Source organism: Carettochelys insculpta, chromosome 1 (assembly GCF_033958435.1).
Source record: "Carettochelys insculpta isolate YL-2023 chromosome 1, ASM3395843v1, whole genome shotgun sequence".
Classification (NCBI taxonomy): domain Eukaryota; kingdom Metazoa; phylum Chordata; order Testudines; family Carettochelyidae; genus Carettochelys; species Carettochelys insculpta.
The window spans coordinates 235,918,793-235,934,174 of NC_134137.1; the positions used below are offsets into that span (position 1 = coordinate 235,918,793).

The following is a 15,382-nucleotide window of genomic DNA, read 5'->3' on the forward strand; positions in this document are numbered from 1 at the left end:
TAGGTCGGTGCCTCTGCCAACTCCCATCCCAGCCAGCAGTCTTTTCCCATTGCCAGCTGCTAGAGGCTGGGAGTTAACTAGTTGGAAGCACCTACAACAGCCATCATTCCTGTACCTTCCCTTCCTGTTGAGAGAGCCTGGAGCAGGTAGCTAGCAGCTGCCCACAACCTCCATTCTGACACCATTCCCTTGTGTGCCTCCTGCGAGGAAAGCATGAGGTCATGACAGCTCTTACATTGTTTGCTGGGGTGACTCCTGCAGGGACAAACCAGGCCTCCATGGGACAGGCTTACAGAGGGATGCAGGCAGGAGATGCATTAACATGGCAGTAAAATCTAAGTGCTAAAAGCAGCACTTTCTCCAAAGGAACATTTTCTGTTTTATTCTCTTCTTTCACAGTGGCAGGAATAATACAGAAAATAAACCCAAGAAATCCAATGATAGACAAATAAGCTCAAACAAAACAGCAGGAAAAATTCTTTCTGAAATACAAATCCATATAAAAATTATCTGCTTGTGAATTCCTGATGCAAACAGCTCATTGCTTTACCTTAATTATGGTAGTTTTTCAAGGTGTGATAAATATGATTGTGACTCAGTGGGTGAAGTAAAATCTTCTTCCAACAGAAACGGACCCAATAAAAGATCATTACATTGTCCCCCTTGTCTCAGCCATATCCTGGGACCCACATGGCTGCTACAACACTGCAAAGATAATGACTGTCAGGCTGTCCAGTCAGAGCCAGCCCAGTGGGGCCCAAGTGGCAGGCAGGGCCCAAGGTGGCACACTGACAGCAGGGCCTGGCCAGAGGGTGGGGCCCAAGTGGCACACTGAGTGCAGGGCCCAGCTGGTGGGTGGGAGATGTTATAGTCAGTTGGAGCACGGGGCCTTGAAAGCACTGGGACCAAGGCCTTGCTAGCCTTGCTTAAGGGCAGGCCTGTGTCCAAGTTACTAAGCTGGCAGTACTAAGCTGGCAGGCACAGAGACATCTCCAACTGCACACACAAAGGGACCTACTCAAAGGCCATGCAGAGTTGGTGACGAGAACTCACCTCCCAAACACCCACCCACCCCCTGTTGTTGCCTATGGAGGCCCACAGTCCTGTTACATTGTTTGGTCGCTTGCTCAGAACAGCGTCTTCCTGGCTGTTTGTGAGTGGCTCCTGTTGCAGCCCTGTTGTCTGGCAATGACTGGCTGGTACTTCAGGCTAGCAGGTCCGTGGATGTCTGTGTGGGGCTGGTGATGCAGGGCTTTAACATGAAGGACTAGCAGTACTGGGGCAGAGTACTCGTGGAATAGATTTGGCACCGGCTGTGTAGAGGATGAGAGTGAAGGCACGCTACAGATACTGTCGTTTTGGAAACAAGGAAGGCAGACCCTGGTGGGAAGAGAGAAAGCTGGATGTTAAAAAACGAATGGCCAAAAGCCACGTTATCTCTTTGTTGTCACTGAGAGGTTTAAAATAAAGCGTTTCTCACTGGAAATCACTCTTAACCCTATCCCGCAGGAAGTGTCCCTCACAGCAAAGTGTGAATATAAAGGAGATCAGAGGTCACCTGGAACCAGGAGGTTTACTTTGCATTGAACTCAACTATAGAAATAGAAAGGCCACTGGGGGTGATTTCAAGGCTGGCTAAACTCATAGCTGTCTCCAGGAAAAGTAGGATATGGCTCCATATTTTGCATTCTGACCTAAGACACATTTTAAATGTGTTGGATTTTAATTTCTTACTTCCTTAATTCATAGGAACCAGGCGGATTCATACTGCACTAAAGACTTCTCTGGGGGAGAGGCGAGGAAAGAACAAGCTAAGATTTTTCGAAAATAGGCACCTAAACAAAGACACTATCAAGTCCTCAGTAAGGATCTTGGAGCATCACTTGAGATGCCCATTTCTGGAAATCTTTGCTCCCATGTTAATTTTCCATGCACTCAAGCCCTGACCTAGCAAAGTGCTTAAGCACGTGCTTACTGTTAAGCATGTGGGTAGCCCCGACAGGATTGTATGGGGAGGAGGAGAATTGAGATATGGTCATCACTACCACTACTACTACGTGGTGACCATCCGTCCCATTTTGGCTGGGACAATCCTGTATGTAAAGCACTCTCCGGCTTTCTATTTATTTATTTTTCTTTAAAATAAAAAAAAAAAAAATGGCCCATATTTTCAGCTCCCCCTGCTGGGCAGCCGCACTCAGTGCAGCTGCAGCCGCCTTCTGTCTGTGGCTGGCAGGAGAATGCCTAGCAGGCTGCGGCCAGCAGGTGGCGCTCTCGACTGGGACCCGAGGCGCGCGCGCACGCACACAAAGCCGGTTGCAGGAAAGGCACGCTGTGTGATGGTGCGTTAGGGTGGGGGGTATCACCCCTCCCCATGTGCACCCTAAAGCAGCGTTTCTTAATACTGGGGGGTAGGGGTGGAGTCTGCCAGACCTTTCAGAATGTGGGGCTGAAGCCCCATTCCCTGGCATACCCCCCTGCTGCTCATTGAAGCTGGGGGGCCGCAGAGCTGAATACCCAAGTTAGTGACCCCACAGGGCTGGGGACAGGAACTGAGGGCTGAAGGCCCGATCACCGAGTGTGTGTCTGTGTGTCCGTCCTGAATCCTTTCCATGGTCAACTTCCTCTCAGCACATAACGTGCACACGCATACCCTATCCAATGACCTTCATTCGATATCTCCTGAAGTGATTGATCTGATTTAATACCAGGCATTAGCATGTCTCAACTAGTCTAAAAGCAAGGTGAGTCTGTTTAACTACCACGGCATGGTAGATTAAGTGGTCAGTTTAGACGACAGATGCTGCATTTCTCTCCATGCAATTCACATTCGCACAGAATTAGCAATCTGGGTTTGGTCCTCCATTTATGTCGTCTTTGATCAGAAATTAAATCAATTACAAAGTCCCCTCATGCTTACTCTTCTTCTACGTGTTGTTTGTATCTGCTTAGGTGCTTATGTTCCCCCCCACCCCATCGCTAAAGCATAGGAGGGCTTCATAATCATTAATGAGATTTTATCCCTGGAACACACTCATGAATTAGGGAAGCACTAGCCCTGTGTCACACAAAGAATGAACAGACTTGTCCAAAGTCACCCACACAGTCTGGCTATTCTAAGAACCAACCCCTGGTCTTCTGAACTGCACTCCTCACCACTTTACCTGCACCCCCCCTTATGCTTCCTCAGGCAAACAGAGTAGAGAACAATAAAACATCGAGAGACTTGCAATTTGCCCTGAATGGCTACGTCTACACGTGAAGCAACATCGAAATAGGCTATTTCGAGGAATAACATCTACACGTCCTCCAGGGCTGGCAACGTCGATGTTCAACTTCGACGTTGCGCAGCACCACATCGAAATAGGCGCTGCGAGGGAACGTCTACACGCCAAAGTAGCACACATCGAAATAAGGGTGCCAGGCACAGCTGCAGACTGGCTCACAGGGCGGACTCAAAAGCAAGCCGCTCCCTTAAAGGGCCCCTCCCAGACACAGTTGCACTAAACAACACAAGATACACAGAGCCGACAACTGGTTGCAGACCCTGTGCCTGCAGCATGGATCCCCAGCTGCCGCAGCAGCAGCCAGAAGCCCTGGGCTAAGGGCTGCTGCCCACGGTGACCATAGAGCCCCGCAGGGGCTGGAGAGAGAGCGTCTCTCAACCCCTCAGCTGATGGCCTCCATGGCGGACCCCGCTATTTCGAAGTTGTGGGACGCGCAATGACTACACGGTCCCTACTTCGACGTTGAACGTCAAAGTAGGGCGCTATCCCCATCTCCTGATGAGGATAGCAACTTCGACGTCTCGCCGCCTAACGTCGAAGTTAACTTCGAAATAGCGCCCGACGCATGTAGCCGTGACGGGCGCTATTTCGAAGTTAGTGCCGCTACTTCGAAGTAGCGTGCACGTGTAGACACGGCTAATATGTGAAAAATCCAATTATCAGGGCAGGTAGGATGTGAGTCTTGTATCCTTATGTCCTGAACCTGCAATTGGATATGCCCAGGTGAACAAAGGCTAATGCTCAGACCTCCACAGAAGTCCATGGCCCTGCCAGAAGGGGCAAAAGCGGTGTGCTTTTCAGCCATGCCGGGTTGATGAAGTACCTTTATGTGAGTGGAAAACCCCAAAAGCTGTACTCCCCAAGCTACCCCCAGGCTAATTAATACAGTTTTCAATGTGTCAGCCTAATCAGTCTTAAGCTATCCGCAGCTGCCCCCTGAGTTTTTTGGAGTTAAGCAGTAGACTTTTCCATGGGCTCTTAAAAATATTCTTGACACAGCTACGATAAGCGGGAAAAATTGAATAGCTAACAAGGAAATGACTAGGGTTCACCATTCTATAGCAAGTGTTTGTCAGACAGTGATTTTAAAGGCATGCAGAGGTCAGCCATTTCTTAGGGCTGCATCCATAAGTGACCCTACAGACCAAAATAAATCATTGGAAGATAAGAGGGGAGGAGGGCAGAGGCATTTATCCTCCAAACTGCTTGAGCTGGCCCTAAATATACTAATGAATTATATGAACATGCTACAAAAGGGATGCTATCCAACATGCTGGGCTTTCTTCCACGCTGCCTCCTATGCCTGATAAGCCCTTCCTCAGCTCTTCTACAGTGCCATTATATCCTCTGCATTCAGAGAGCTCCTGAACACCAAATTCTGCCTTGCTGCCTTGTCACACTTCCATGCACCCCAAAACAGACAGAAACCAAAGCAAGATGCACAGGTAGATGGTCAATCAAAGCATGTAATAACCATAAACCAGCTAAGTCAGCAAAACATAGCACCAGGAACACAGGAACTGGAACACAGAGTTCAGGGAGCAGTAACAGGAAACAATAAGCAGGAAGGTACTTGCGGACCTGTGTAGTACCTGAGTGGAATACTATAGGGCCCGGATTCTGTTGCTGTAAAGCGGTGTAGTTCCACTGAAGTCTGTACAGTTATACAGATGTAAATCAGAATTATATTACTTATATTACTTAAGAGAACCCCTAAAGCATTATCCACAGTTGAATTCTTGACTAGCGTTTCCCCTATACATGATGAACTGGCATCTCAACATCTTTCGTACTGTACTTCTTTCTCCTACCTTTTGTCAGTTTGCTTGCCTTGCCTTGCCTTGCCTTGCCTCTCTTGCATGTCTGTGGGACAAGAACCATGTCATCCTACATTTGTGCAGTGTTTAGATCTTGAGCAGGGGGTGCAACTGGGAGCAAATAAGTGAACAGAATAATAGAAGAGCAAACTTGCAATGCTGTGGAGGGGGACTTTAACAGAAGTGATAGGGTGTGGTTTGCTGTGACTATGGCATGTTCAGGGAATGCTAAAGCTACGTCTGCACTAGGCTGGAAGATTAAACTGCTCAGGGTCGATCTTCTAGGGTTTGATTTTGCACATCTGGTAGGACCACAAGAAATCGACCTCACAGGGGTTGCAGTTGACCACTGTACTCCTTGTGACACAGAAGTAAGGGAAATCAATGGGAGAAACTCTGACATCAACCTTGTTCAGTAGGGATGGCCAAGTAAGCCGAGCTCAGATAGGTCAGTTCTAGCTATGGCAATTGCTGCAGTGAGAATTGCCTATCTGCAGTCATCTTACTTTGCCTCATATAGGCATAGCCTAAGTGATTGAATCTCTCTGGTTATGCACAGACTACATACCACAGCCACAGAAGCTGTAAATTGGTGGAGATAGACTGTCAAGTCCATACTTCTCTGCTCAGATTGTGTGTCCAGCTATCTGGCATAAGGTGGAGAGGACTCTGCTGATACTCCCTTCTGCCAGCGAATGGAGAGAGAGCAGGGGCAAGCAGTGAGAAAGAAGGTGTCTGGGCAGAGTAACATGGCACATGAGGCAATAAGCTGTTCCATGAGAAGGATGAAATTGTGTACCCCGCCCCTGGTGCAAGCTGTGAGCACAGTTAATTCTCTGGGTGGGTCCTGCACTGCTCAGAGCCATGTGACATTCCAATTCCACCAGACTGCCCTTCCTCTCCTGTGTAGGAACTGACTTTGTACAATAGAGGCCCCAGACCTGAACTGAAGTCCTGCTGGTGCCACTGCTAATATCAGGCTATGTGCACACTACAGCTTACATCGCTCCAAGTTGCCAGGAGAGTTTCTCTCACTGACACATGCTGATGCTTGCAGGGGCTGGAGTAATTACATTGACAGGGGAACTCTCTCCCCTTGGCTTAGAGAATCTGTACTAACATTGCTACACCAGGGCAGCTGCTTTGATGCAGCTACTGCTGTAAACTCTGTAACATCACCATAGCCTCAGTGGGGATGTCGCAGCTGGGCCACTCAACACCTAACTCTTATGATTTAGGATTGCACTTGGATCCACCATTTTCTCCAGAATGTCTACTCACCCAAAGGATATGCAGGAGTTCTAGGTAATAGAATGCGATATGCCAGGAGAATAATAATGGGCAATAGTCATCTTCTTTCCCATTTTGATGGGCAACAAATATTCTCCAGCAGTATCTGTAATCTGAGGAAACAAATATTCTGTCATACCTGGTGAGAGATGTTTTGGGTGTCAATGAATCCCTCCCTGCTCGGTAAGAGGCCAGGAAAGACTGAGGCAGAATTTGAGTCTTACGCTGAATGTAGCGTTGACCAGAAAGTCTAAGCTGCCATCCATGTTCTCACTTAGTTTCTTCTAAGCTCCCATATCTCCTGAAAGGCCCAACTACCGTATGACCATAGCGGAACTCTCACATGAGAGCTCTGCACTCTGTCTGAAGGAAAGGGTGGTGTCAGGGCTGATCCACACTCCAGGTGCAGAGCGTGAGGCCCCACAAAAACTTAAAACACCTTGCCTATACAAGTCTTTGCATTAAAAATCTCCCCAAGGTCAGATTCCCTTACCCTGGAGGGTGCTACCACTACCTAAACAGAACAAAAACAAAAAAGAAAAAGAAAAAAGACCTCTAACACAGGAAAACACATTAGAGAATGTCCCCCTGTAGGATAAATCCCAGTTCCTATCCCTCCTTTAAGAAGAGTATTTGGGAACAGTGCTGTAATTTAATAGCTAGCCTTTAGGGTAAGGCATGGACATACCGACTCTCCTTTAGGACACAGGGATTAAATCATTTGCTTAAAAAAAGTAATTTATTCACGGAAACAACAGAAAATTAATCACACTGGTTGCAGCACAGAGAATTACTTCACCGGAATTCAGTTTAGAAATTACAGATTACAGGAAAAGGAATCAGATCACTAATAGTCCACAACAAAAATTACTATAATCTGATCGTGTCTGTTTACACATTTCCCTTATACTTATATACCTATGTGTGATTATGAGACAGACAGGGTAGTTACAGGATTCATTCCAGCTGCTTAGGAGTAATCCTCTCTCTGTCTCTGCTGCATTCTTCATGTAGACAAAAGACCCCTCAGAGTGCAATTGTTCTCAGTTCAAAAATGTCTCTCTCCCTCCCACGAGCTTACCTGACCACCCCCAGCTCAGAGTTGTCTCTGTAAGGGTTAACCCTTTCCCTGCATTCATTCTTGACAGGTGGTTTCAGCAAAGCACTGTGTAAGACCATTATTCATCATCACCCTGAGACAACATCAGTTACCTCCTGGGAAAGACCCCAGTTTAGGTTGCTCCACTCACACCTTCATCATTCTGCTGCTTACAAGACGGGGGGAAGGGGACAGAAGTGCTTGGGGTCATGTGCTGAAGACAAAGAGAACGTAGAAGGGAGAGGCCTGACTTGAGAGAGGCATTGCTAGTCTATGCGCATGCTGCTCCCCTGCCCCGTGGAGCCGATGGAAGGAGCTGGGAAGGCAGGCAGGCAGCTGTGCTGCTCTTGGGGCAAGGTTTGAGGAAGAAAAGGAAAGCAGGCAGAGGGGACCTTTGCTGATGCATCTCCCAGTGCCTCCTCACTCCCAACTCTCAGCCCTGCAAAGCAGTCCTCTGCAGGGTGGGGGTTGCTCGGAGACTTGCATTGCCACTCCCCTGCCCAGCACCGCACACCTCTCCTTGCCACAGGAAAGCAGCAGGCTGCATATCCACGACACTTGTCTTGGTCCCGTGCCTTGCTGCCCCTGCTGTGGCGCAGCTTGAGCCTGTGGGAACAGGGTGGAGAGGTGCAGAGGTGTGGGCATGCTGTCAGCATGGCACTGCAAGCGGGGAGGAGGGGAATTCTCTGCACTCCTTCCAAGCTTTGGCCTCTTCACTCAGATTGCCCACAAGAGCATGACACTGAGTCCACACCCATAAGAACATAAGAATGGCCATACATACTGGGTCAGACCAAAGGTCCATCCAGCCCAGTATCCCGTCTGCCGACAGTGGCCAATGCCAGGTGCCCCAGAGAAGGAGAACAGAAGACAATGATCAAGTGATTTATCTCCTGCCATCCATCTCCTGCCCTTGTTATGAAGGCTAGGGCACCATACTTTATCCCTGGCTAATAGCCATTTATGGACCTAACCTGCAAAAATTTATCAAGCTCTTTTTTAAACCCTAATAGAGTCCTGGCCTTCACAGCCTCCTCCGGCAAGGAGTTCCACAGGCTGACTGTGCGCTGTGTGAAGAAAAATTTCCTTTTATTAGTTTTGAACCTACTACCCATCAATTTCATTTGGTGTCCCCTAGTTCTTGTATTATGGGAAAAGGTAAATAATTTTTCTATATTCACTTTCTCCACACCATTCATGATTTTATATACCTCTATCATATCGCCCCTCAATTGCCTCTTTTCCAGACTGAAAAGTCCCAGTCTCTCTAGCCTCTCCCCATATGGGACCCGTTCCAAACCTCTAATCATCTTAGTCGCCCTTTTCTGAACCTTTTCTAATCCCAATATATCTTTTTTGAGGTGAGGAGACCACATCTGCACGCAGTACTCAAGATGTGGGCGTACCATAGTTCTATATAGGGGAAGTATGATATCTTTTGTCTTATTATCTATCCCTTTTTTAATAATTCCTAACATCCTATTTGCTTTACTAACTGCCACTGCACACTGTGTGGATGTCTTCAGAGAACTATCCACTATAACTCCAAGATCCCTTTCCTGATCTGTCGTAGCTAAATTTGACCCCATCTTGTTGTACGTGTAATTTGGGTTATTTTTTCCGATGTGCATTACCTTACACTTACCCACATTAAATTTCATTTGCCGTTTTGCTGCCCAATCACTCAGTTTGCTGAGATCTTTTTGTAGTTCTTCACAATCCCTTTTGGTTTTGACTGTCCTGAACAACTTGGTGTCATCTGCAAACTTTGCCACCTCACTGCTTACCTCATTTTCTAGATCATTGATGAACAAGTTGAACAGGATCGGTCCCAGGACTGACCCAAACAGCACTGGTTGGGATTGGCTGGGTTTCAGTCCTGTTATCAAGTAGCTGCTTTTGACTGACTGTGATGCCCTGACCTGAACTTTTGGTCACTGTGGCCCAGCAGTTGCAGTGACCTATAGATTAAAAGCTCCATGCTCCATTCCCCAGGCCCCTCGACCCAGCCAGCCTCCCTGGCCTGAAACAGATTAGAAAAGTTGCCCTTTTGCCTTCACACAGCTCATTGTAGGAACTCCTTGCCAGCAGAGGTTGGGATGACCAAGACTTCAACAGGGTTCAAAAAAGAACTAGATAAATTCATGGAGGTTAGGTCCATCAAGGGCTATTAGCCAGAATGGGTAGGAATGGTATCCCTCGCCTCTGTTTGTCAGAGGCTGCATATGGATGACAGAGGAGGGGTCGGTTTGATGATTACCTTTTCTGTTCACACACTCTGGGACATCAGGCATTGCCCTCTGTCGGAAGACAGGATATTGGGCTAGATGGACCTTTGTCTGATCCAGTGTGGCCGTTTTTATGTTCTTAAGTTAAAGGCGGCACATGCCATTCCCGACACCCTGAGACTCGTCTAGACTGGGACAGAAGTTGTGATGAAGGAATGGTTCAGTTAACATGTGCTCATAACATGATCTAAAAGTCTAGTGTGGCCAAGCAATGTGACTTTATCACAGGACCATTTGGCCAAGTTTATGCCCCAGCTCCCTTTCTGGTCTTCAGCTGGATCAGATCAGTGCATGCTGAAAGCTAGTCTCATCTGCCATAGGCTTTTCAAATGTGTTAGCAGCACCCAAGCAAGCTTGCTCTAGCATTGTGCCTTTGATCCTAGCCTAGACAAAGCCAAAGAGTGGTTAGGATACCTTGCAGGTTCATGATGTACACCTCTACTCTGTTCTGCATCAAGTCCCTGATGCCTTGTCGGTTGCGTTCATCCATATGTCTGTAGAGCCATGCTGCTTTTATAGTCAGAGTCACGTTGGGGTGTGCCCTCAGGAACTCCACAATACGGTGGCAACATTTCCCACAAGGACTCCATGACAGGAACCAGGTGATGGTGCAGCATATTGATGGCCTGAATTTTAGCTTCTTGAAGTCATTTTCCAGGCATGCAACTTCAGCATGCTGGGCTGGGGTGCTTCGGCACCAGTGCCTCCAGAATTTGGTACTTCTGCCCCACCTGATTTCATACAGCAGATATGTCACTCTTGGAGGCGTACCTGGCACGTAATTCTCCTTAAAATCATTTGGCTGTATCTTCCACCTGAAACATAAACGTCATGATGGACACTGATGCTTTTAACTGCCCTCTTTTCATCTCGTATGTCATGTGCAAAGCCTTCACAGTTGGCAAGTGCTTTCATCCTAGCAATCCCAACACTCTCTCCAGGCTGCTAATGCAGGCATCACCCTCTGAAAGGAAATAACAGGTACAAAATCTAGTTGAAACTGCAGAAGGAATTTTAGCAGAGTTGGAATCTCATGAGCTCAGTCTGGAATTAGACAAAGACAACTGAAGCTTATCACGTATATCTGTATAAGCTGAACCTGTCTCGTCTGGAACTCTCTTATCTGGCAACATCCATAATCCAGCATGATTTTAGTTAGCCAGACAATCACTTCCCCTGGGTGTGACCAAGCTTCCCATGGTCCCATAAAGTTTGTTTCCAGCCACCAGTGCTACAGATCCAGACTAACACGGCTACCCCTCTGATACTTGACAACATGCAAGGCACTGCATTTAGCCGTATGGAATGGAAATCTATCAATCTCACGAGGAAGCTTGCACAAATTCAGACAGACATCATCTTTCTCTCCAAATGCAAACGAATGGACATCATACCTAATGGATTGAAGGTGAAAAATCCTTTGCAATCTACATACTGCACAGACTACAGTGAGAGATTATGCCACACACTCTCAAAGAAACTGAGAAACCACCTGATCAGCGTCCTGTACAACAAACAGGAGAACATAAAAAAAGAGCTCTCCAATCTGGAGTCTTTCATCAATAACCAACCTTCAACACAAACTCCCACGCCGCTGAACTTTACTAAAATAAGACAAGAGATTTACACTAGATACTTCACTACTATACAGAAGAAAAAGGACTGCAAACTTTCTAAACTCCTGCCTGCCACACAGAGCCACAGCAGTGGTACCACTAACTCAGCCAGCAATATCATCAATCTGTCCAGCTACACACTCAGCTCAGGAGAAGAGTCTGCCCTGTCTCGGGGACTCTCTTTTTGCCCCACCACACGCACAAATATGATACAGTTCTGCGGTGATCTGGAAGCCTACTTTCGCCGTCTCAGACTCAAAGAATACTTTCAACACAACACTGACCAACACACCATTACACAGACACCCTCCCAGCAGCACAAGCAGAATAACTCCACGTGGACTCCTCCCAAGGGCAGAAATAATAGTCTGGACCTATACATAGAATGCTTCTGCCGACGCGCACAGACAGAAATTGTGGAGAAACAACATGGTTTGCCTCACAACCTCAGTCATGCGGAACGCAATGCCATCCACAGCCTCAGAAGCAACCCTGACATTATAATCAAAAAGGCAGATAAAGGAGGAGCTACTGTCATCATGGACAGGTCTGACTACCAGAAGGAGGCTTCCAGACAACTCTGCAATACCAGATTTTACAGGCTACTTTCCTCAGACCCCACCGAGGAATACACTAAAAAACTACACCGTCTGCTCAGGACACTCCCTACGCAAGCACAAGAACAGATCTACACCAACACACCTCCAGAGCCCCGTCCAGGGTTATTCTACTTACTACCCAAGATCCACAAGCCTGGAAATCCTGGACGCCCCATCAACTCCGGTATTGGCACTCTCACTGAAGGACTGTCTGGTTATGTGGACTCTCCCCTCAGACCCTATGTCACCAACACCCCCAGCTACCTCCGCGACACCACTGACTTCCTGAGAAGACTGCAATACGTTGGTGACCTACCAGAAAACACTATCCTAGCAACCATGGATGTAGAGGCTCTGTATACCAACATCCCACACAAAGATGGAATAAATGCTGTCCGGAACAGTATCCCTGATGATGCTACAGCACATCTGGCGGCTGAGCTCTGCAACTTTATACTCACACACAACTATTTCAGATTCGGTGACAATATGTACCTTCAAATCAGCGGCACAGCTATAGGTACCCGCATGGCCCCTCAATATGCCAATATTTTCATGGCTGACCTAGAACAACGCTTCCTCAACTCTCGTCCACTAACACCCCGGCTCTATTTACGCTACATTGACGACATCTTCATCATCTGGACCCATGGGAAGGAGACTCTGGAGGAATTCCACCGGGACTTCAACAACTTCCACCCCAACATCAAGCTCAGCCTGGACCAATCTACACAGGAGATCCACTTCCTTGACACTACCGTGCTTATACACAATGGACACATCAGTACCACCCTGTACCGTAAACCCACTGACCACTACGCCTACCTTCATGCCTCCAGCTTCCATCCCAGACACACCACACGATCCACCGTTTACAGCCAAGCACTTAGATATAACCGCATTTGTTCCAACCCCTCCGACAGAGACAAACACCTACAGGATCTGCACCAAGCATTCTTGAGACTGCAATACCCACCTGAGGAAGTGAGAAAACAAATCAACAGAGCCAGACGTGTGCCACGAAGCCTCCTACTACAGGACAAGCCCAAGAGAGACACCAACAGAACACCACTAGCCATCACCTACAGTCCTCAGCTAAAACCTCTACAGAGCATCATCAGGGATCTACAACCCATCCTGGACAATGATCCCACACTTTCACAGGCCTTGGGAGGCAGGCCTATCATTGCTCACAGACAACCTGCCAACCTAAAACAAATCCTAACAAGCAACTATACACCACACCACAGTCACTCTATCTCAGGGACCCATCCATGCAACAAACCTCGTTGCCAGCTCTGCCCACATATACACACCAGCAACATCATTACAGGACCTAACCGGATCAGCCACACCATCGTGGGCTCATTCAGCTGCACATCTACCAATGTAATTTATGCCATCATGTGCCAGCAATGCCCCTCTGCCATATACATCGGACAAACTGGACAGTCTCTACGTAAAAGAATAAATGCACACAAATCAGACATCAGAAATGGCAATATACAAAAACCCATAGGAGAGCACTTCAATCTCCCATGACACACAGTAGCAGATTTAAAAGTAGCTATCCTGCAGCAAAGAAATTTCAAAAACAGACTCCAAAGAGATATTGCTGAGCTACAATTCATCTGCAAATTCAATACCCTCAGCTCAGGATTAAACAAAGACTGTGAATGGCTGGCTAAATACAAAAGCAGCTTCCCCTCTCTTGGAGTTCACACCTCCAGATCTACTGATGACAATACAACTCAGCCTTCCTGACTGAGCTAACCTCGTTATCCCCAGCCTTGCTCTAGCCTATTTATACCTGGCCTTGCAGATTTCCAGGACCAGCATCTGAAGAAGTGAGTTAACTCACGAAAGCTCATGCTCTAAACTTTTCTGTTAGTCTATAAGGTGCCACAGGACCCTTCGTTGCTGCTACAGATCCAGACTAACATGGCTACCCCTCTGATACTAGCCACCAGTCCTGGCTCTCCGTGTTCTGTGCTGTTATTTAGCTGTAATTTACCCCTAAATGTCTTCTAAGAGCCCAGTAAACAGTGGAAATGCTGGTAGACAATACTGACCTTCTGTGACTCTGCAAATTCTCTCATTTGGTGAGGTCTTGAGAGTACCAGACAAGAGAGGTTCAGTCTGAACCAGCTATGGCCTGACTTCAGGACTTGCTTAGACGAACCAGGTGTGATCATCATAAGATCCTTTAACCAGTGCCTTTCTTGTAAAAGAGGAACTGGCACCCAGCTGGCTTCCCCCATGCCATCCCCAGCCAATCCCATGGCTGGGGCTGCTGAGATATTGGTACTCATTTTTGTTTAACAGAAAGCTGAGAACTAGAATGCCTGGAATGAGAGAAGCTGATGGCAAAAAACTGAGGATCTGAAAATGTTAGAGACAGGTAAAGATGAACAAAAATCAATGTGATTTGACATCCCAGGAACTGCCACCACTTCATGAGCATGAGGCATCTTTGATGGGAACCAGTAGTCACAAACAGCAGCAATATCACAAGCAGTCGTCTTGCAGTCATACCGAGGGTGTCAACCCAGACGGAAACATACTGAAGACGAACAGGTAACATTTTCTCCAACTTGCAGAAGGAAGGGAGATGCAGGGCCCTGAGTTTGCTCTTTCGCCAGTGAAAGCTTCAATTAGGCAACAACCACAAACAGTTAAGACAACTGAACCCCAGACATAGCATTGCCACAACAAACGGACTCTCTGCCTCCTGCCACAGCAGATCTCCAAGCCCAAGCAATGATGCAGGGAAGCTCTGAAGTTAACTGAACGCTGTGAAGTTCAGTTAGCAAATTTAGTTAGTAGCTTTCAATATGGCTTGTGAAGTGTAATTATGGTTACGCAGTTTGGCTGGGAAAGGATGATGTGCTATGGGGAACTGTACCTGCAAATGTTTCAGCTTCCCAGACAGACAGTCTGGAGGAGGGGTGCTGCAGAGGCCCATGATCTGTTCTGCAGAGGCACCAGGAGCCAGGGTGATTGCTGAACACCATCCACCCTTGCAGCACAACAATCCCTAGCACCACATTCCAATATTAAGGGTCAGTACAGATGCTGAAGAGCGAGCCCTGTCCGCTGAGTCACCCATTTCATGCTGCAGCACAGTATCCCCTCGCACCACAGTACTGCATCAGTGCTGGTTAAAGCAATGAAACTGGCAACAGAGAAAGGGAGAGCGACAGATCTAGGATAGAAATGCTGAGAGGGAAAGGAGCTTCAGAACTTCCCAACTCCGACTCTCTGGAGATCACTGGCAGGTCAGCCAGGGCTGGGTCATGGAACTGTCTTTCTCACCCCAGATTGGTGCCTCTGGCTGAGCCACCTGTTGAGAAAAGATGAGATAGTCACCCATCACCAAGTGGAGC

General features: G+C 47.5%; 1 protein-coding gene across 1 annotated transcript; it reads right to left on the bottom strand.

Annotated features, from left to right (window-relative positions):
- Nucleotides 1-1,341: 1,341 nt before the first annotated feature.
- LOC142014289 (C->U-editing enzyme APOBEC-1-like) lies at nt 1,342-14,194 on the bottom strand. The gene is made up of 4 exons (XM_074996674.1): nt 14,117-14,194; nt 10,196-10,607; nt 6,386-6,507; nt 1,342-1,380 (listed from the first exon to the last, which is right to left on the bottom strand). Exons 1-4 carry the CDS (start codon nt 14,192-14,194, stop codon nt 1,342-1,344), a joined length of 651 nt encoding a protein of 216 aa, XP_074852775.1.
- Between the last annotated feature and the right edge of the window lie 1,188 nt (nt 14,195-15,382).

Bases quoted from the DNA above. Each gene is read 5' to 3' on its own strand.
- LOC142014289 (XM_074996674.1), bottom strand. From the start codon at position 14,194: ATGATGATCACACCTGGTTCGTCTAAGCAAGTCCTGAAGTCAGGCCAT. The intron at 10,608-14,116 runs GTACTCTCAAGA...CCATCATGACGT, and splicing joins GACTGAACCTCTCTTGTCTG to TTATGTTTCAGGTGGAAGAT. The intron at 1,381-6,385 runs GTGAGTAGACAT...TCTTCCCACCAG, and splicing joins AACTCCTGCATATCCTTTGG to GGTCTGCCTTCCTTGTTTCC.